The sequence below is a fragment of the Sturnus vulgaris genome, chromosome 2 (genome assembly GCF_052056855.1).
Source record: "Sturnus vulgaris isolate bStuVul1 chromosome 2, bStuVul1.hap1, whole genome shotgun sequence".
Classification (NCBI taxonomy): Eukaryota; Metazoa; Chordata; class Aves; order Passeriformes; family Sturnidae; genus Sturnus; species Sturnus vulgaris.
Window position 1 is genome coordinate 76,952,502 of NC_142244.1, and position 23,485 is coordinate 76,975,986.

Consider the following 23,485-nt stretch of genomic DNA (forward strand, 5'->3'; position numbering starts at 1 on the left):
CATACTGCTGAAATAAGTTAGTTCAATTCTAGCTGTACCAAACTAGTTAGAAGTGTAAAAGGAAAATTGGAATCAGGAGCTTAGTAAATAGCTAAATAATTGCAACTTGCATTTTAAGCCACTAGGTAAATGCCCCCTTTTTAGTTCTTAGGTAAGCATAAACTCCACTGTTGCTTATATCTAGCTTAAGATAAATTTAAAGGGGCTCCTTTACGAAGTGCCAGTTCATAATCAGAAGCAATATTATTAGAAACAACGTAGCTGGCAGCATCCCTACTCCATATGGCAGGATTATACAGGTAGGACAGATGACAGCTATCCTGACCAAGAAAAAGGAGGGAGAGATTAATCAATCCACTTCTGAAAAGAAGCAGAGGTGAGCATGTAGACAGTCTTTAAATTGAGACTTGCTCAAATGCTTATGTATCTAAAAGGGAAAGTACTTTTGGGTGTGGAAATAAAGGATTTAGTGGACACTAGTGCTTGATAAAGCAAGATGACAACTTCTTGTTTAAAGAGCAGGTGCTTCTTTTGACTGTCTTTTCAGTCATTGTAGGAGCATTTAATAAACAGAAATTGAAGAGGATGAAAAAGGTTGTGAAAAATGTTAGTCCTAGAAGTCTGGGAAAGTCTTAGATAAATGTGTAGACATGAGACTAGAAAGTCATCTCTTGTGATGACTTTTTCCAGACTTTTGACCCGCCAAAAATATGACTGGAGAGATGGAACATTAGTCCACAGGTTTTCAATGTTTTAGAGAAAAGGGAAATGTAGAATTTATTTTTATTCACCAGTGTTGGAAAACTACAGATTACCTATACTAGTTTAGGATGGCATAATATAAATATTTCATCAAAAACAGACAATCTGTTATTGTTTTCCTTTCTGCCTTGTTTTTTATCTGCACTGTTATTATCATACTTAGTTCTTGAAAATTCTGTAGTGCATGGTAGAAACAGCACTGCAAGACAATCACAAGGAATGGAGCCTTTCAGGTACAGCATGGCCCCCCAAATCAGAGTGAGGTAAAGAGCAGTTTGAGAAGACACAGTGAATGAAATATAGTGACCCAAGGTTACATGCAAGTGCAGTCTGGATGTAGCATTTTCTTTCTGTACCATTGAATGTTATGTGCAAAAGAAGTTCTGTTTGGGGCTTAAAAATGGTGGGAAGGGATTTGAGGAATTTTTATAATGTGCAAACTGAAGACCTTTCATTTTTATTTCATCCTGTTTCTGGAGGAGATGAACAAAAATAGCCGGGCTGATCAGAATTTGTATGTCCATTTTGATAGCTGTGTAGCATTATACCATCTTAGCAATATTTCATCAAGGAACATACACTAGCAAGGAGAAGCAAAAAAAAAAAAAAAAAAAACAAAACAGTTCAATACCTACCTTCATTTTTATTGTTCTTTTTAAACTAGTATTTTTGAACTAATTTATATTAAAGTCATCTAGGAGCTGCACTTGAAGACAAGGCTGGAATATAGTTAGAAGAAAACCTAAGGGAATTCTCCAGCAAATATTTTCTAAGTCTATATAATTCTTTCCAAGTATGTTCTGCCATCACTTTTTCCTATTTGTAATACAATTTCTATTATTTTAACATTAATTGTTGATAAATTTTTTTGAAACCAGGTAGTACTAAGATTGAACTTACATGCTTGTATTATCTACGCAGTAGTCTGGAACAGCTAGTGGACAACAGCAGACTAACATCTTGAAGTATTTAAATGCTGCACTGGGTAATTCTTGTTCCTACTGTGGACTTTGAAGTTGCTCACATATAATAAATACATAGCTTCCATGAAATATATATTTATGTTATTGAGAAGATGGGAAAAGCACACAATATAGGACCCTCATCCAGGACTAGTCAGCTCATTAATGGGGATCAGTTTGGTTTCAGTTTGTGAAAAATTTTGTGTTTTTAAGAAAAAAATTAGGTCTTTTGTGTGGCAATAAGATGTAGTAGGAAAATTTGTAGCATCTATGTATCTCCTTTAGCACACTATTTTTTTTTTTCTTTGAGGACCTTGGCCTTTTTCCAGATATTGATTTCATTTTGCTGTTTAATACAAAATGAGAAATAACTTCAAGTATGCCTCACAAGTAGTTTAGGGATAGAAGTATTCATAAAATCTTGTGTGGTGAATGGCTTTGGTATTCACATTATTTCCAGTTGAAGATTTTTCTTGTAATGATGCATTTTGGCTATCTCAGAGAAATACCTATTAACTATAGGCATTAGGCATATTGCCATTAACATAATTACACAGTGATTTTTATTTAAAAAAAAAAAGAAATATAAGATTGGAAATTGACTTCGCATTGTGAATTTCATTATCAAGTTAATAAAGTTTTTGTGTGCTGATGGAAGTAGTGTCCTGATAAATATAAACTGATCCATACAAAGAGCACATGATGTGGTTCGGCAAGAGGTTCAACAGCCTTTCAGTAACAAGCTCTGACTGTATTTTGTGTATTTATAATGCAGGAAAAGATCAGTGCTAGCATTTTTAGATTAATTTCTTGGTCATGTGTAGAAAGGGTATCCCACTTGGTAGACTGGTGTTCTGGTTGTCCCCAGACGAGCTGCTGCGTGTTAAGATAATATCAGGACTGATTGCATAGCTTTGTCACTTAAATATATTAATGTCTTGCATGTTCACTTGGGAGAGGTGGGAAAGTTTGGCTCTGTGTCAAGCAGACAGACAGCCAGTCACTTGAATCTTGAATGTGAATGGTATTAAAAAAAATGAAGGTGACTGCATTAATTTTCTTTGATACTTAGTTACATTAGATGTAACAGTTACTGTCTTCTGGTCTAAATTTGAGACCTCGTACCAATTCTTTACCTTAATGTGTCAATTCGGGGGGACCTAATGGTGAGGTAGGTCACCGGTTCAACATTGGCAGCATATAGCTCATAGTAAACTAAAAATAGATGGCTGGGAGTTGTTAGTGATGGAAATTTAGACATTTGCTGACTTTCAGGAGTGCCTGGATATGTCCTGTTTTTTAAAATGAAAAGAAAATAAGAGATTTACGAGTGTTCACCCCAGAATATCTAAGGAAGTCTCCATGGAAACACTGTACCTAGCAGTAAGGAGAAGTACTTTTAAAAAAGTAAATGGCTGACTGCTGAGCTATGTTTGAAGTATAAATTATTAAATGAATAAAACCTTTATGAAAATAGATGTGCAATTACCTTCTGGATACAGTACTCTGAAGTGAGTACTGAAATTTGGAATTACTGTGAAGAACGGAAGCTGTGCCTGCGTAGGGAGGATCCCAGGTCTGCACGTCTGCACCCTTTTCCCTTTAACATTGAGGGGGAAGTAGAGCAGTGCGGAGCTCGGGCCCGGGGGTTGTGGTGGTGTATGACGGGGAGAGGACGTATCCCCGTGTCCCCAAGCCGAGGGTGCACCTGTGGGAGCAGGACAGTCCTCGGCAGCCGGCAGGCACAGCACTTCCTCGGGTGACGGCGGCTGGCAGATTTCACGGGGAAGATGAAGAGCGTGTAGAGAGTTATGGAGAGGCCGGGAGCTGGGACAGAAGGGATGCTGGGACCAGAATGCGTGGAGGGAGCGTCAACTAAAGTTAATGGAAGAATAGCATTTGCTCCGTGCTTGGGGGCTGAAGGAGCAATGCTGATGGTCTGTTGAAGATGTCCCTGCTGATCTCAAGGGAATTGGACTAGAGGACCTTTAAAAGTCCCTTCCAACCTTTACTGTGATTGTAATGTATTCCTCTGTGGTCTGCATCTGCTTGCCCAGTGTTCTCTCTCAGCTGTCCCTACCTGGGTTCTCAGCTGTAGACTTTGTTGTTGCAAGCGTGAAACAATAATATAGTTCTGTCCTGAAGAGTTCAGAAAGCTTTTCAGTTAAAAAAACTTCTTCCTCTATTAAAAAAAAAAAAAAAAATCCCAAGCAACATTTTTGAGAATTTATCTCAAAATCAGGTAAAACTTTGGAAACTATCAACTCTTTCAGCTCTACTTTTAATGAACCATTAGATGAATTAAACTTAAGAGTTGTGTGCAAAGTTTTACAGGCCTCACTGAATTTATGGTATAGTTGGTAAGTGTCGTATTGTTATGAGTACAAATGAATGCTGTGTAGCTTTTAGTCCTACTTTACTAGCTTTATTATCCCATCCTAAAATAAGAGAACTGTTTGGGGTTTGTTTTTTTTCCCCCTTTTTGGTTGTGTTTTTTGTTTTGTTTTGTCCTTTACTATCTATAGAATCATAATAGTTCTGTATAACTGAAGAAAAAGTTGTGTGGTTTTTGTTTTGTTGTTGTTCCTCCCCATGCTGTTGCTGTAACTTCAAGAAGTTCTATTTCAGTGCTAGGATCCCTATTCTGTTCAAAGCTGTATAAAAATCAAAAGGATGGTATCAAAACCAAGAACTTACAGAGATGATATATTAGATCAGAAATAGAATTTGACTGAGAGATGATGTGAACATAACAGTCAACACAGACACTAGTCTGTCTTCTTAATCAATAAAGAACTTCCTTTACTGTGGTATGTATAAAAATAAGAGTCAAAACGATAATTCTTCTAAATCACTCTTCAATTCTTTTTTTTTTACTATGAGGCAGCTTAATAGATGTTTGAACTACTTTCAGATACATGAGACAAAATAGCATGAAAGTACACGATCATTTCAGAACTTGAAGAGGGAGACATGTGCTGTAGTCCTTTGGAAGCAGAAACTCCCCTTTGCATCCTGAGATGAGACCGATTAGAAAGATAGGTGGTCGAAGCCAAAGTGACTTGTGTTTGACACGATAAGGAGTATGAGGAAAGTGTACATGGTCAAAGCAACAGGTTGGAAAGGGTTATTTTTGCAGTAGCTCTCTGAAGGGATGAAAACAGGAAAAGTGATACAGCCATATAAAGTGTTTCAGTCATTATAAGATGACAGTCCAAAGGAGAATGTCATTTGTCTAGATGAGGAGGAAAACTTAGCTGTGTGCTAAAAATATAGCTTAATTTTGGCATCCTGTGACTTAGAGGGATAAATTGAAGATCCTCTTCTGGCATTGCACCAGTGTTTCACGTAATGGAGTGGTATTGTTTGTGATTAAGGAAAATAGGCAAAGGGAAAATTTGTAGAAGGGTATTCTTAAGTCATCTTGTGCTAACAGGTAGATATCCATGAGGAACCATCAGATGTGTATGTTAAGGCTTTAGCCAAGAAGATACAAGTCTAGCCAATGCTAATGTTCTCTCATAAACTTCATATATATGTATATATATTCTCCTGTTAAAATGAGAGGAGTTCCTTTCTTCTGCAAACGTGTTCCATCACAGGCATCTCACAGGGTCACATCCTCCTTCAGGCATCCACCTGTCCTGGCATGGAGTTCTCCATGGGCTGCAGGTGGATTTCTTCTCCATCATGGACTCATTCACAGGTCACAGACCTTTCAACTAAAGTTCAGACTGAACTTCCAGTCCTGTCCAGTACAGCAAGACATGAACAGCAGCCATACTCTGGCCACCTGCCATCCCCTAGAGGCACATTTGCATGTCTGTTATCAAAGCATTCCCAGGCAAAATACAGTAAGGTGATAAGCAGTACAGCACTATAGATAGCAGGAAAAGCAAAATGTGCCCACTAAAAAAGCACTAGATTCAAAATACAGTCACGAAAGTGAGCCTCGTGGCAAGAGGCAGCTCATTACTAGCTAAACAGCACTAGCAAATATAAAGTCAGTCTAGTATATCCCAGAATAATTAATTTATGAAACTTGTTAGCTAAAATACACATTTTAAGACTAAAATCAGGGAAGCTTTGAAGCATAAAACCTGAAATTAAATTCAATCTCCTAATGAAGCCAAAAGTAATTATTTCCTTCACACTTCCTATGCTAAAGTTATTAACAAAAAATAAAAATCAAAAAAACAACTCTCCAAATCCCCCAACAAGCAAAAACCCACTTCACCTTTTGGACTAAACTAGAATCTTTTTCAACTTGTAAGATCTAGTTAAAACATGTACATTAAATTTCTTACCAAAAACGCCCTTTCCCCTTAAACTGTAGAGTTGGAGGATAGAGGTTTTTCTGAATTGTAATTAGTGGAGAACATGACAAAGTACTGGTTCTATTTGAAGCAAAGAGGTTCTAAAGATTTCCCAACATCATCTGTTGCTGCAGGCAAACTTCCATGTGGTTGTGGGGTAAAGGAGAAATCTGTAAATAGGAATACTTATGTGTTTTTCTTAACTTGAAGGAATTTTTCCCCTAATACTAATACTTTATTTTCATAAGTGTACTGCACATCTTGTATTAGGTGTTTAGGATGACATTTCATCACTTCCAGAATTTGCCCTACCATCTTCAAGTCTATTTGCAGTAGGACTCACTGTTTTCTTCTCCCCCCCTTTTTCTTCATGAGGGGCCTAAAATGTCTTAAATGTCTATTGTTGTAGTGTGCTTCATCAAGAAGATTGTAACCTGTCATCTGTGTTCAATATTTATACATCGATGTATAAGAACAGTAGAACAAATTCTGTTAAAGGACATCTCACATAATCTATGTTGGAGCTTGCTGACAGAAGGCAGTTGCCAAGTACAGGAGTATGGCTGATTCAGAAATACTAGTCCTCTCCCCTTTTTATGAATTGTCATTCAGTAGAATGGATAATGTTTTGTTTTATTGCTTTGCTCAGTAGTGGCTGATCTCTAGTGCAAATTTTAATAACTTATGTTTTGGTTTGTTAACTGTATTCAAATGAATGTATGGAATAATCCACACTTAGAACTGTTTTTGCAGTCTTGTGTTGAAATTGCTGACATGGATTAAAGATTTCTTTTAAATTGAAAGCTTTATGTGTTACAGTCCTGAATGACCATTTGCATCTTCGAATCACACTAAGAAAAAATTCTGGCTGAAAGGCGTAAAGTGTGACATTTAAAGTTTGTGCGTGGAGAATTTGTGCATTCTTGATTTTGGCATCAAGAAAGCTGTTCTAAAGATAACCTGATGCCTCCCAGCTGCTTCCTTGGCTGATCTAACAGTTCCCATCGGACTTCAGCTTGTACACAGGATAGGAGGTTGTCGCGTGTCACGTTTGCTTCAGGAAACTGAAACTTTTGAAGATGCCTTGAAGACTGCCGAATTTTTGGCAACTTGTCAGAAAAACAAAAGTTTGGCATTGCAAGCCAAAGTGACTGGCGTACCTTATGGACGGTGTTAAAGGCTATTGCTAGCAGTTCCCCAAAGCGCTACCTTTTTTTTTTTTTTTTTTTTTTTTTTTGGTGTGTGTGTGTGTGTATGTGTGTTTTCGGTCCAAATTGCTCCCCAACCATCCCATCGATTCCTTTGCCTTTGGGTTTCTCCTCCGCAGCCCGCACTCCCAGCATCCCGGGTGTACGTGGTGGTGGCGGTGGGCTGGTTTCGTCCTGTCCCCAGCCCCGACACGGGCGCTGGGCAGAGCCCTCCCGCTGCCACCCCGGGCTCGGGCAGGGGCCCCTCCTGGGGCGGGGGCCGGGCCGGGCCGGGCCGGGGGAGGGTCCCGGAGGGCGGTGCCTCCCCCCGCGGCGGCGGCTCCCTGCGGCAGCTGGCGGCGGCCGCGGGCCATGGGGGCGAAGAGGTTCCTCCTCGCCGTCCTGACCCTCGCCGTCCTGCTCCTGGCCGCCGCCTCGGAGGGTGCGGAGCCGCCGCCGAGCTGCGAGGCGGTCCGGAAAGTTTTCCAGCTGCGGCGGCTCGGCCCGCTCGGCGGCGTCCCGGAGTCTCCGCGGGCAGGTAAGGCAGAGCCGGCGGGGCAGGAGGCGCTGGGAGCGGCGGGTTTGAATTTGGTGCCGCCGGCGGCGACGGGTGGGTGGTGCTGGTGGCGGGGCTGGACCCCACGGGCACATCGGATCCCCCACTCCTCCATCGGGGCTGGCCCCTTACTCAAGAGAGAAAACGCTCTGCTCGGGCTGTGGGCACTGGAGCACCCCGACACCTGCCCAGAACCCCGTTGTGCCTATCCGCTTCCACTCCGTATCGCGCAGAACACAGCGAGCCAGCTTCAGCTGGGGTCACCCTGCTTCAGCCGGCCGTGGCAGGCACCGGTACATCGGGACAGCGACCCAGTGCTCTGGGGCTGCGGGAGTTACCCTGCTGTGAAATGAGAGTGACTTACGCCGCTGCAAGTGGTCGGGCTGCGCATTTTCCGTACTGGATAGCTGCCTGTCACTGGAATGTAATGGAATAAAATTCCCGGGAAAGTAGAGTCTTTATGGCAATTTGAGTGTATCTAGCATTTGTATCAACAATGATTTTTTTTTTTTTTTTAAGCAGATACTGAATGACGTAGCAAAGCACATATATAGTAAGGTGTACGTTTTGAGGTTTGAGTTCTAAGTTTGTGAGAACCTCAGTTGAACTCAGAGAATTAAAATGCAAGTATTTTAGTGATCAGTGATATAGGATGAGAAAACAATTTTCTTTTACAATCTGTAACGTGTGTTCACGTTTGGATGACAAGTTAATTAATAAATGTGAGTCTGCTTTTTTGATAGAAAATGCAGCAAAAGCTGAATTAATGTGATCCTCACTTTAAAATATCAATAGCTAGCCGCATTCTTTTTTTTAAAGACAGTTTGTGTGGTTTTTATTAACTGTGCAAGTTGAGATAAAACATACTAGGTTTATTTTAAAGGAATCCTTCCAAAATACAGCTTTTAATAATTCTAGCTTTAAATGTGAGAGATAATGCTTAACACGGTCAGTATTGCAGTGTGTAGTTTACAAATTGGAGCACTATATTTATTACTACATTTATCAACATGTATTGCTGTCTTCCTGTATTGTCATAGCCTAAAGATTTTATAATTGTCTTTGATAAAAAGAAAATAAACACTTCAATTGGAAAGTCTGATGAGACAGGTACCCTGCGAATGAAGGTGTCAGAAAAGTGAAATCTGAGTTACAGCCTTGTTGATGATTTAGTTTTTTTGTGCTGATTATTTGTATTAATAATCTCTGTATGAATGATATGGTATATATGATATCACTTTATCTATGTTCTTCTCATTCTGTAGCCTACTGTAATTTTTATGCTTTCTCTGTCATTGTCATTTATTTGGATTACCATTCATTTGTGTACTAGAGATAGGGAGGAAATATGTTGACTGAAGAACTTTAGTACCTTATATATATTTCTTCTGCTCTGTTCCTATGATTTCCTCCTTTCCCCTATAATATTTTTTATATCACCTCTCACTTTCTCCTTTTGATTTTGACTTTCTTGCATTTCCTGTTCGAAAGAAAAGCCGTGTTTGAATTGTAAGAATATAAAAGAATTCCTTTCTCTGCTGCTGCCCTTGCAAACGGTGGGCAGCAGGAGGTGTGGTACAGCTGCATGGTCAGCAGCCTTTCACTCTTTGAAGGAATTACATTGCTGTGGGCAGCCAGAGTTCTTGTTCTGAATAGCAGTGATCTGAGATACCATGAAACAAATAATTGCAAACAGTAAAATCTATCCAGAACTGGCAGTGACAAGAAAGCGGGGATTAAATGAGTATTTTAGCACATTTAGGTTTGATTAAAGATCTTCGTAGGCTCAAATCATAATGTGAAATGTCAGTTTTTGCTACTGATCTTCTGTATTAAGCCTTCTTTTGAGGTAAGATGTAAAAATATTTTAAAACCTTTTCTGATGGCACTAAGAACTGTATTTATGTCTAAGATGCTCACATACAACACACACATTTTTTGTAGGTATCCACTTACATAAATAGATGTCCAAGTTGCCTCTACAATGTTTAATTTTGGTGCTGAAATGTGGGCATCTGGCAGCAATTTAATTTTCTTAAGGTTTCCATAATGTTCCCGGTAGGGCTGACAGATGCAATAACTCTGGGAAAGTTACGTCTTTGTGGTAGTGCAGCGTGCAGTGGGCGGGATACCTTTGTCATCTCAGGTTTTTTTGTGGGCAGCCACGGTGGACAGCCAGTGCAGCTTCTGGCATCTTGGAGCTACTTCCATTATCAAATGTTGGTGGTGTCTACAGAATAAGCTGCATAAATGCCTCTACTGCACTGCCTCTGTGTCTTTATTTTAGTGGTACTTTAGACATAAGTTATGTAACAACACTTTCATTTAAATGTCTTAAGCTGAATCTTTGGGGTAGAGTTGGATCACCAGCAGAAGAACAGCAGGCATGCTGGTTGATGTATGGTTTTGTATACAATGGAACTCACTAAAATTATAGGGCTTACATTTGTTTTCATTGCATGTATGAAAAAAAGGCTGTACCATTCAAATTTTTCTTCTTCTTAGTAGGAATAAAACCAGCAGCTCTGAATCAGTAAATCAGATGAATTCTAGTTCTGGAGATTGTTATGTGTGTGTATTTTGAATGTATGTTAACTCAAAAACCTATGCATTATTTTATATAATTTATTTATATAATCTGCATTAATTTATATAATTAGAAATTAGATTTGCATCTATTGTGTAAAGGTTGTGTGTCTTTAAGGAAGAAAAAAATACCTCTGTCATGCTATGCAAAAATGACATATATATGTACATGAAGGTGATCTCAAAGGATATGGAAACTACAAATTTGAGTTAGTGTTATCTTCCACATAGGACAGGATATAATAGTGTTGAAAATGGCAACTAATAATCAAGATAAATTAATATATTTACCAATCCCCAGATACTTATTTCTACCTCTAGCAATCAAGACATTTGACTAACTGTTCTTGGTCTTTTGTAAATGTGATTTGGTTAGTATAGTACAGACTTATGCCCATCGCATGCTATATTGGAACATTTATTGCATTCATGCTGATTTTAAATCTTAGTTTTTCCCCTGTCTGATTCTGTGCTCCAGGTACGTTTTTGGTGGGACTATACAGAATAACCTCAGTAATTAAAAATCCTAAAAGACACTTTTTGCTGTATGAGGAATGAAATAAATATAAAAAATACTCAAAGGCTTGGAGTTTTTTATTTTATTTTTGTGTATCAATATGACTTGGATGATTTGAAAAAAAATTGTCTGCAAGATACTTTTTTACATATTTTTATTTCCTGTGTTCAATATCTTGTATATCCTTTCTGGTATTGTAACCTAAGCAACTTTCTTGAAGACTTCCATTCTTTTATCCTATATGCTAGTAAATCTAGAGCTTTTAGCTAATTTCAGCAGCTCATTTTTTTCAGACAGGTTAAATGGGAGTCTGAGCTCTTCTTGTTATCTTGGTTGCAAATAGTATTTCTTTTCTGGTGTCTTTCTCTCACAATACGTGGAACAGAGAAGTTGGGGCTCCCCAATTCCTGGAAGTATTAAAGGCTGGGCTTGATGGGGCTTTGAACAACCTGGTTTAATTAAAGGTGTCCCTGTCCATGGCAGAGAGTTGAAGTCGTAAGGTCCTTCCATCCTAAACCATAAAATAAAATTTTATATAAAATGATAAAATTTTAGCAACAGCAGAACAGGATGGCTGGTAAACCATTCGCTCTTGCCTTCTTAACAGAGAGCCTCTGGTAGGTAATGTCAGTAAACAAACTTTCAGGCTTCTATTTGTGCCAAAAAGCTGAATTCTGTGGCTTATTGAAAAATGTTACATTTGCTATCACTGTAGAATCAAACAATTTCCAGTGAAGTGGGAGGAAAAAGAGCTGGAGATATTTTTTCTCAGCAGTTTGTTTTTTGGTTGGTTTCTGTTTGTTTGCTTTTTTAGTTTTGGTTTATTTTTTTTTTTTTTTTTCAGGAATCAATCTAGGCTTCTTTTCAGCAAATGGAAGATCATATGTGCAATTATGAGAACAAGAAGCATAAAAGAGAGTGAAGACTGATTAGTGTAAATTTTATTGCAAAGGCTTTTTGGTAGAGAACCATTATGAATATGAAATTGAATAAATGAGAAAAACCATGCTGGAAGGATGAGATAATGTTAGAATAAGTTGGTCTGCAGTACTATTGTTATTTCATGTTAAAATATTCTTGTTAATTCCCCTTAAAGTAACAATAAAAGTCAGTTGAAAATCCAGCAGGTTACTTTAATGCAATTCCAAGATTATATTTGAATTTTAATTTGGGTTTCTAATATAATTTACATTCAGGTAATTTGGATTTTGGTTCTACCTCAAGTCAAATTAATTTTTTTTCTGTTTGTTGTATGGAGGCAGGGACACTTCTAATTACTCTATTTGTTTAACAGACATTTGGGGAGCTGGAAAATTATTTAGTCAAAAAGTTAATTGCTCTGTCAAATCAGTTACTGATGTTCATTGTATCACGTCTGTTTTTGTAAGGACTGTTGCCAACAACATAATTTTGTGTCTGTGTGAACATTTCACCTCTGAATCCACAAAATTATCACTGTGAAAAAAAAAGACAGTATTTTGAGATTAAAAACAACAACAACAAAAAAAAGTGGGCTCAGCTACACAGCAGTTTCCCTATCTCAATCTCCAATCTTGCAGCTTCTCTAGGAAGTCATCAGTGCTCAGAAGTCTTAGGACTTGATCTGTCTGGGTTAGCCTGAAAGGTGGTGCAGCTCAGTAGAAGACAGAGGGCTGTCTCCTGACTCTCATGCTGAGTGGGACAGACAGGGTCATGTCTATGTTGCTTAAGGCTGGTGTCTTGTAGAAGGAATGGACTGTCCTCACTCTATGAGATTTTCTCTTGAATCTTCTTGAGAACCAATGCGATCCTTTTGTAACGCCAAGATGCTGTGGGTTCCCCTGCTCTGAAATTCAGCAGTCTCAAAAATAGGAGGGCTTTTGGGCAGGACGATGACATGTTTTGTTCTGAGAGCTGTAGCATGAGTGTATGGAGGGATGGCTTCACCTTGCTGGAGTGCTTCTTGGTAGGCAGGAAGATGAGCTTGGAGTGTATCAGGAAGGAGCCAAACCTGTACTACAGTGTTGTTTGGAGTGCCCTTTGAAAGCAGTTTATGGAATTCACCATCTCTTGAAGTGCAGGTGAGAGAAATACTGGTGCCTACTGAATAGAGCCACAGAAAGAAGTGAGGTGATGGTTCAACAGCATCGACAGTCAGGGCCAGGTGCTTGAGGCTGATCCCCATCTCTTTTACTGAGCAAAGCTGAATTACTTCACAACAATCACAGTGGTAGCAAGTAATGCTGAATTTGGAGTGGTGCTTGTAACACAAATAAGTTAATAAATATTAAAGGATAAGCATGAGAAGGACTTACATCTGATACAGGTTACAAATCCATTTTGAAATAAACCACTGATTTGAAAATTGCTTCCAATCCATATGGCATTTCAGTTCTGGGTTTTGAAAGATTCTCGTGACAATCCTAAGTCTGTTTTGGAATTTTTCAGACCCTGGATTTGATCTCTTGGAAGTCTAAATAGACAGGCAGAAATTTACAACAGATCTGGCATCTTCTCTTCCTGGCACTTAACAGCCTCATCCTGTCAGCATTTGTTTATGTCAAGGTACTGAAAATACAGATTTGTACAGCTGAGGCCATGAATAAAAGTTTGAAATCAGTTCCAGACAGGTAAACTTGCACCTCAGAACACTTACATTTTTCTTCCCTAGCTGTCTTTCCTAGACTCATCTAGATTATTTTCAGTTCTAAACCCTTTCTGTATATATATACTGTAACTGTTTACTTCAATGTATTTTTATTGCAGACTAAGGTATTTCACTTCTAGCTGTCTTGCGATCTTATCTCAAAGTAGATCACAGCGTAGAGCCATCAGAATTTGGTACTGAAAAGAGCCAATATGCCTTTCTGGAGTAGAAAGTGTTTTCTCCCTCTATTTCGAAATTAGTTATTGATAAAACGATTCTTATGGAAGATGGAAAGTTTTTTAGATGTGAAAACTCAGAAAATAATTGTGTGGGTTTTTAAATATTGCTTGTACTGAAATGGAAGGACCTGCTTCACTGATTTATGTGTCTTCTGAAATATTATCTGTAAGCTATTTCTTGTTCTGTAGATCTCTAAAAAAAAAACAACTAGAAAACCACTCTGTGAGTTTTGAGCAACAATTCAGTTTTTAGTCAATTAGGTTCTTTGTATGTTGTAGTTGGTTACTTTTCCCTGGCCAATGAAAGCAGCTGTGTTTAATGAGCTGGAACAAAAGTAGGTCAGTAAAATGTACTTTATATGTACGTGATTAGCAGTTTTAAAGCTATAAAACAAAATTCACTTAGGGTTGGGAATGAGATTCATGTTCAAAAGATGGTGCTTAAAAATATATTTTTCATAAAACCAAGGGCATAAAATAATACTGAATACAAATATTCATTATTATTTTAGGGTTTTACTCAAGTCCATGAAGTCTAGATAAAGTTTCAAATTAGCTTCTGCTTTACAAGAGGCAAAGGTTTGAAAGCTAAGCAGTGTATAACAATTGTTTAAAATACTAAGAAGAATAATAGTGCTAATTTTTAGGTTATTTCATTTTAATATTAGACAAGTATTATCCACGTCTCTGCCTGTGTACACAGGGAATTACATGTGAGCAATTATCCTGTATATTATTTGTTAATAACTAAAATATACAAGTTGAAAGGTCATGCCAATGAAAATAAATTCCTCATTATATTTCTGTGAAATCTTGTCATATCTGTCAGTGAAATAACATATTTGAGAACAAAATTTTGATTGGACTGTTAAATTTTGTATTAATATAATTCAAATTATCATATTTATTCTTTCATGATACGTTTATTCTTTATATTAGAAAGCATTGTTTAGATACAGTATTAAAAAAGGAAAAGATTTTTAATACCACATGGTAACAAGGAAGTTGAATAATGCTTTTCATGCTTGATTATGCTCCAGTTGTAAAGTTATAAAAGTACTGAATTTTCACTCTGAGATTTCAGCATGCCCAAAATTTAAAAAAAAAATACTCCTTTGTAGAAATGTCTCCCAACCTATTAGGGAAGTAGGGAGTTGCTGTTGTGGATTGATGGGAATGTTTGGCGTTAGAGAAAGACACAGGGAGATTCGACTGGAAGTTAGGACTGCTCCATGTAGAAGTTAATATAAGCATATTCATTATGAACTTGTCAGGAATGAGCTTTCCACTGGTGTGTTTATAATGTTTGGAAGTAGTTAGCTTTTTCTAGTCCAAGATTTACAAAAGCACAGGAGTCCCAGCCATGAGCTGCTCCAGCAGTTAAGTATTCTAAAGGATCATAGAATCACTGAATAATTTGTGTTGGAAGGGACCTCTAAAGGTCATCTAGTCTGCAATAAGCAGACATCTTCAACTATGTCAGATTGCCCAGAGTCCCATCTAACCAGATCTTGAGTGTTTCTGGGAGTGGGACATCTACCACTTGTATTGTGATTTACAATGCATATTCGGTATATTTTACCAACATTAGTTAGCAATATTTCCAGCTGGAACAAGATTACAATGCCAGAGAAATAATATTATGTGACTTTAATTAACTGTAATAAGTGTACTCTTCCCACTGAATTTTAATGAGTGTCCGCTTCTGTTGACCAAATGTTTTAAAGCATTGGGTATTTCTTCTGTGTGTCAATACCCATGTAAAAAAACAAAAAAAAAGGTAGCTGTTCTCTAGGTGTTTGTGTTTTGCATACTTCTGTTTTATATTAATCAGTACAACTGCATTTTCCTTAGGTGTTGATCTCCAGGTTTGTACTTCTAAAAATCCAACATGTTGTACCAAAAAGATGGAAGAAAGGTATCAGACTGCAGTAAAACAAGATATACAGCAAGTGCTTCAAACATCAAGCGCTACATTAAAGTTTTTAATATCTCATAATGCAGCTGCTTTTCAAGGTAAAGCTTTCTTCTTTTTATTTCCAAAATTGTTCATACTTTTCTTGATTTTCATCTTTGATTATTTATGATGTCATAAAAGTTACCTGTTAATTTTTAGCTTCTCCCTATGCTTTTATGGTTTCAAATAAGGAGTATTAAATCATGCAGGTGATTAGAAATTGCACTGTTTTTGTAATCTGTGGCTTTAGAAAAATTATATTTGAGAAAATGTAAGACATAATTCTAGTAAGATGCTTTGATTTTAATTGTAAACCTGTAACTCTTTAAATACTTGAACTTGGGCCATACAAAAATGCAAAATTAGTGCCTGGAGTGCTACAAGAGAGATTTTTGTTATACCACTATTTCCATCCACTATATTCTTTTGTCTTTTTCTAGTAGACATTCGTGGGTAGTTTGTTTTTGAGATTTTTGAGGTTCCTTTTTAAGATCTAGTTTTGCAGACTTCTGAGTTTCTAAGTATAATTGAAAAAAACCTGCAGGTTGAGCTATAGTAGTTTAATAAACAACAGGAGTTTGCCTGATAAATAATACTTATTTGGACTGGTAGTGGGTTTTCCTTTCTGAGATTACTCTTCATATACTATTAATTTCTTTTTGATTTAATTAGGCATAAGTTAATGCAGAAATTGTTTAAGGAGCTGAGAAGATGTGAAAATAGTAGAGATATGAGGTTGTACGTGATACAGAGTTCACATGTGTTGAGGACAAAGCTCTAAAGTCTTGTCATTTAATTAATGTTGATATGTACTTATTAACCTTTATGACCACTTGATTGGAAAGGATAACATGGTGACTTCATGCAGATTGGGAAGTTTTCTGGCAACTCTCTTGTTTTTAACGTGTGGTCCTGAAATAATTAACAGATGGGGTCCTAAAATGCAAAGTTTACTTTGGACTCCTAATGCCTCCCCCTTTTTTTTTTTTAAATTTAGGCTGTTTAATGCTAAAAATGAGCTGGAGTTGCAAGTTGCTCTCCACCTTTTGATAGTTTTGCCATTTAGCCTGCCTAATGCAGGTGCCAAAGGGTGTTGCAATCATGGGATCATTGGCAAAATGTACAAAGAAATCCTTCCGTCTTTCTTCCGCTTTTGTTCTTCCTTTCAACTTCTGTGTATAATCTTTTACTTGGTACTTTAAGAGTTAACGTAGAGTTTGGTACATATTATAATATGGTAAATTTGGTCCGCTCTCTTTGGTCCATCATTTGCATTTAAACAGAAACTTTTAAAAGCATATACTTAAAAGCTGAATCTATTTTATATACCTTACACACGTCATGTATTTTCAAAGCACATGCTTTAGTCTTTAGTAGTTTTGTCTTTATTTTCCTTTTATGTAAAGAAGTATAACATAGAGAATGTTGCATGGATTCTGGTATTACTTAGTTTTGAAACCTTGTTTAACTTTGAAGTAATTATTTGTGGAAAAAGTGCTATTGAACATACCACTAATTTTTGAAGAATTGCAATCACTGTAAACTAAAATTAAAGCTAAATTATTTCAGATTCAGAAAAAAAATAAGATGCTGCTGATGTTTTTTCAGCTTGGAATTCTAGGAACATAGTAAGATATTATAATCTGCTCTGAATTCAGTTTTGACCCTGCTTTGGACAGGACTTTGAGCTGGAGATCCCCATAAGGTCCTTTCCAATCTGAATTATAGTATGACGGGTGGCTATCTCACCACCAAATGTTTAGGCATTCCTTTTGTGTTTAGATCAGGCTGGGCTGGGCAGCTAGGAGTGTGATTATCTCTTCTGCTACTTTGGCAATTGGACAGACGTCTCGGGAGTCATGCAGAAAGCATGAAGGAGATTGTTGGGGTGTGTGGAGAAGGGAGCAGATGTCATGGATTTTGTCACTGCTGTTATCTGCCTCTTCTGAAAGTATGTTGAGGTTGGCCTTAAAGGGGTGGATTAGATCCTAGCAGGACAAATAGCTAATGTTTTGTGTCAGTTTCTTGCATATTCAGTAGAGAGAAGTAGGCAGTTAAAATAAGTGATCTATATCTGTCTCTGGAGGTCTTCAGAGATGTATTTTCATTCAGCATTAAATACAGTCTAGAGATCCTGAGTCTTCAGGGTGTCTAACTGCTAGGGACTTTATGGTGACCGTGTTGATGAAATGAGATAGCTGTCTACCCATGTCTCTATTAGCTTGTTATGTGTGTGCATGTGTCTTTATATGAGAGTAAATGAATCTATATATATTGGCGTATTTTTGTCACCTTCTAATGTTTGTGAAATTTCCATGGTTCTGTATTGTAGTAAGTGCTGCCTCCTGACAGTAACTATTGGCAATTTTCAAATGTTGCAAAAATTCCATGTCTCTTAGGACATGTCAAGCTGGAGAGTGCAAATTGCTCCACTTGTGTACTGGGTCCTATTGAGTACTGTTACAGTTTTTTCCTTATGTTTCAGAACGTGCATTTTCTTTTTCTTTGTGAATTTGTTTCTTTTTAATAGCTTTGAGGAATGGTAAGGGAACAGAAGGATGGGTGCCAATGAAGTTAAATAACATGTTAATCCGGTAAGAGGGGGATACATAATGGAGAGCAGTAAATCATATTTCCCTTGGGAAAGGTGACTAGGGAACTTAAGCTGTATGATAATTTTGTTTCAAGACCGTAATTTTGATAGGATAACATTCTTGCACAGTTCACATTTTTAGTATTTCTTAATATTTGAGGAAGAGATTGTTGCTGCTGTACAGGGATTGCTATAACACCTCCATTCTAGTAATCTTAAACCTTACATTTACATGCCATAGACGTCTCTCAGTACACATGCACTCACTTTGTACTTTTCTTAGATGTTACTCAAAGTTCACACTGATCGATGTCTATAACTGTAATCAAAAGATGAACAAGTGCCACCAGGGTTACAGGGTAGTGACATTGCAGTGCCGATTTTTGTGTAGAGAAGAAAAAGAAATCTCTACAATTTCTAAAATTAGGAGAGGAATTCAATAGGCTTTTAAGAATCTGGTGATCTTCAGTAGACTGGAATGCTGTGCAACAGAATAGCGGATCTTATGTCACTTCTCTGTTTTTCCACAAGAGAGCTCATAACTCTTTAAAAAGTGGCCATGTGTGACATAGAACAAGATAACAGCTTGTCTCTTTGATAGAGAAATTTGGAGATAAGAATGTAGTTGTATAGTCCAAAGCAAATGGACTTTTCTTTGTGCTACTATTTTTGGCAACTCTAGTATTGTAGCATAGTTTTTCTAAATACGGAAGCATCAATCATTTCTGAATGGGGCTGCCTGTCACTGAAACAGTGGACTTGGCAAGTGTGTGTCTGTATGCAATAGGTAATAAGCTGCACTCTTCAATAGAGCATTACCTGACACTTCCTGCTGTGTAGGAAAAATTTAATGCCTTTGCCATGTAAGTTCTGAAGTATGTTGAATCAGGCTTGCTTGATGCAGTTTCATGTTTTTCTGTGAAATTATTGCTACACAGTAGATCAATTTCCACTTTATCCTAGAGCAGAATTAAATGAAGTCAAATTGTTGCATCATATTGTTTGAGATCACAGTACAATTATTACATTTAAATAGGATAAAGTTTTAGTCAGTAGCTAAAGTAAATTGTGTAAACTAGAAAATGTGCTGAAATTTTCTGAGCTGCTTTCTCTGGTAAGCCGTAAGAAATAATGGAATTTCTGTTCGTCTGTGAAACTAAATGTGCCCTGGCATTGATTCAATTGCTTTCCATTTGTGAAATTTTCTGAAGAATGATTTGGAGATCAGAAAGCTTCCAGCTAGAGCTGCTATATCTCTCATGGTTTCAAATGATATGTTGCCCTTTAGATCATTTACTATATAAACTGCTTTGATGTTCTGACATTTTCTTCTTTCTCATCTTCATAATCCTTTATATTTTAAGTGTGATAGAAGTAAGCCTAAATCTAAATACTGGTGAATCCCAACTTCATTTAATTAAATGAAACTTAAGGATTATATTAAAAGACAAAAATGTGGACAGGTTGAGAGACTCCATCTGTCGCTCTGTTATATTGAGGGGGTGAGGTTCTCAAAAATATCTATGGTTCACCAGAGTTATGTTCTTCTTTCTTGGTTGCTCTGCAGCCCTTCCCCACAGCTATGATCATGCTCCCCTCTGGACTGAGGAAGTAGGGAATTTCAGTAACACAGAAGAATCATTATACCCACTGACTGGTCTAAGGAACAAAGCTATTATACAGACTTTATTAACTTCAGAAATCATCTATCCATATGGTATTTTGAGTCCTTTATAATAAAAAAGCAGGATAAACATAATGCTAATATTAGATTTGGACCCAGTATGTCTGTATATACATAAAACACAGCATTAAGAGCCTGCTGTGAGTGCAGAAATCTGGAGATTTAGACTAATACCTAAAATTTTATTATTAATCCTGAGTTTTATTTCTGTATTGCAAGCAAGTCTTTTATCATTCCAAAGGTATTTCGTTCTACTCTATCTCATTCTTATCTTTAGATACTTATTTACGTATATGTGTGCTGTGCCTGTAGGCACTCCTGGGGTGTGGATATTTACATATATATATACGTGTGTGTGTATATATATATATGTGTATATATATATATATATATATATATGTACATGTATATATATATATTCACAGGGATTAAATAAGCTTCTGTAACAGTTTTCACTACATCAGTCTTTTCTTAAATTGTTCTTTTCAAATGTGCGCTGGTGCTCTCAGATTCTAGTCCCAGCCTGTTCATTTACCATCAGTTATTTCCCCTAGTTACAATAATGTCTGAGTTACAATTAAGCTGATGTTGTTGCACTGTTCAGTCTCATACTCGGTGAGTACTAAGACTTTTTTTCATATTTTTGTTAATACCAAGCTATCTACTATTTGGTTGATGTTTCTGTAACACAGTGAAAAGTACAGACATATGCTAATTTAGATTTTTTTACACTTTATGTAGTTCTTATGCATTTGAAAACAGAAGTGAAGTACAAATTTAAAATATCATTCTTTGGGAGCAGTGGCCATAGAAAATTTGCATTTTCTTGGATACCTGCTTCCTGCTTATTCTGAGAACTTTGGGAAGCTAATAACTGACAAAAGGCAGGAGTTCAAAATGCACTGAATTCCAGCAGAGAAGGTAGTATATAGCTGATAGTTTTGAATAAATGTTTAGTATTATTTCAAAGGTGGAATTGCCTGCAGCTTTTTAGATTTCCAAGATTTTCAAATACCCATGGAAGTTTTCACTTAGTATTTTTATTGTATTAAGAAAAAGAAAAAACTTAAAAAGTTAGCAAGTCAAGTCTTACTGAAAGACAGAACTCAAAATAGTCCTGACACAATGGAAACAAAGTGTGAAAAATTGTTGTTCAATAGGAACAAATGCAAAGTGCTCCATTTAGCTGGGGAGGAACGGTGGAAGACATAATAGTATGGGGGATATCTTGCAATGGATTTTTTCTGTAGAAGTTCTGTGAATAATGATAGATCAAAAGATGACAAAAGTCAGCAGTTTCATGCTGTTGTCAGGCAGGCAACTATTTTAAGATTCTTAAACAGAAAGACAGCAGAGATCTGTGAATTGAAACTTCTGTTTTGCATTGGTAAGCTGAAGAACATTGTTCAGATTTGGGTAGTGTACTTGAAAGACACAGGCCAATTGGAAAGAAGAGAGAAAAAATATGCTCTGAAATTTACACAGAAAAAATGACACATAAGAAAGTGCTTATCTGTACTCCTTTATAGTAGATAAAGCCCCAATGGTGTCATACTGCGGCAAAGAAAATACAGGCTCAATATCAGCAAATATTTTCCAATGACCACATTAAAATGCTTTTGGTTAAAAATTATGGGGATTCTGTGTCTTAGAAATGAGCTGGACAAGTAAACAGTTGCTGAGAATTATGTCGTAAATAACATTAATTCTGCTTGCAGGGCAGGGGTTAGACTGGACTGCTCAACAGACTTTTCTTGGCCTTAGGATGGGTTTAAAATGTGATTTACAATGAAAAGCTAAGTGATTTGGATGTTTTAACTAGTTTTAAGATTAGTCTGTGGGTGTTGTGCTCTAGCAAAAAGGGTTTGTTCATTAATCTCTCTCCAAGAAGATTACACAGTTCTTTAACATAATGGGATGTATTGCTTCAGTCATAAAGACTCTTGGAGAATGGGTTTAAATTTTGAATATTATATATCAGTATTAAACCAGCATGAATTTGTTCGTAACTTGGTACATGGTTTTTTTTTCATTATTAGTCCTACAGTAGAACTACTGTGTATGGAACTAATAGATCTGTACACTGTCACTTCAACGTATACTTATGCTATTATGAACTACATATTCTACATGGGAAATTCAAATAATTGTGCAGTTTTTACAGTACAGACAGTCTTATTCTTAACCTTTTTTCTTTTTTTTTTTTCAAATTGCATCTCAGTGAATCTGACATACTGCTACATCATGTGCTACGTTTCAGAGGCTTTGTGAGAGGTAAAAGCGGTTTGCTTTCCCAACAGAAGTAAACCTAATGTTGACTGGTCTGATATGGAATTTTTAAAGATAGGTATGGTTACATCTAGAGTGGATAAATCTGATTGAATTTTAAGTGACTTTTTGAATTAGAAAACCATCGTGTCAGAACAGCAAAAAGGAAAAGTGAGGAAGGGTAGAATTGCATCAAATTGGAATTAATCAAACATTTACAAAAAAATTTACAAAATTTAGAAAATCAAGCACTGACTTTTCCTGTAAAAAATTGTACCCATACTTAAAGTAGGTGAAATACAGTGTAGAGAGAATTAAGCCAGGTAATATGCAAAAAAAGACTGTACTGTACACGTGAACCTGAGAGGAGAATTTTGCTCCTATGGAGACAAAACCCCAAGGTTATTGCTGAAGAAAGACCTCAGGACTTGCCAAATGTCACTGAAAACCTATGGTTAGACAACTGAGCTGAGCCCAGTGTCACCACTGACTATAATGACAGCTTGGACACTTAGCTAAATTCCATGCTGTGCCCCAGTGAGTCTATTCTGCACACCAAAGCAAGACCCTCAGAAGTACCCTACTCTCTGAACCCTTACAGCCACCCTATGTGACAGTGCAAGGGTGTGAGTAAAGTTCGGGAACGAAGAAAGATTATTGAGCAATAAGCTCACACTCGAGTTTCCAGCCTGTCAGCTGCTTGGAGGAGATTGCTTTTATGCTGATGTAAATGAAAGCTGGCTCACTGCTTGGAGCTGCCCTCTTGCTGGGGGGGTAGAAATGTGCAAGAAAGTTCTGTAAACATATTGTTAAATCTATCATTCACTTTTGCTAATCATGTGGCAGTTTGCTTACATGCAAAATAAGAAGTGAATATCTACTTTTCTTTGTGTTCTTGAATTAAGCAGAAAGGTACATGTGTCATGTAATGAAGTAAGTGACAGTGATTTTAACATTGGTAATGAAGTAAACTTACTAATATAAAACACATCATGGGCAAGTGTAAGTAGGCGTTCCTTGACTCTTAAAAGAGCTATTGATACAAGTAATATCCATTTTTAATAAGGCTACAAATTGCATTTTCATTAAAGGCTTTCACTTAGGTCTGTGCAGGCTAGAGGAGTGCAATGATAGAGATCCTCGAGTTGTGGAAGAGAGCATTTTGTATTGACTGTTTCAGTGCATTTGAAATGCATATGCATTGCAGGTCACAATACAGCATGCTACAGTTC

At 37.1% G+C, this 23,485-nt stretch overlaps 1 protein-coding gene across 1 annotated transcript in view; it reads left to right on the top strand.

Moving 5' to 3' along the window:
- The first annotated feature begins 7,599 nt into the window (after positions 1-7,599).
- Positions 7,600-23,485, top strand: part of GPC5 (glypican 5) — a 584,807-nt gene continuing 568,921 nt past the window's right edge. Inside the window, exons 1-2 of the mRNA XM_088159817.1 lie at positions 7,600-7,765; positions 15,606-15,767. Coding sequence (XP_088015943.1) covers positions 7,600-7,765; positions 15,606-15,767 — 328 coding nt within the window. The remainder of the gene's footprint in view (positions 7,766-15,605; positions 15,768-23,485) is intronic.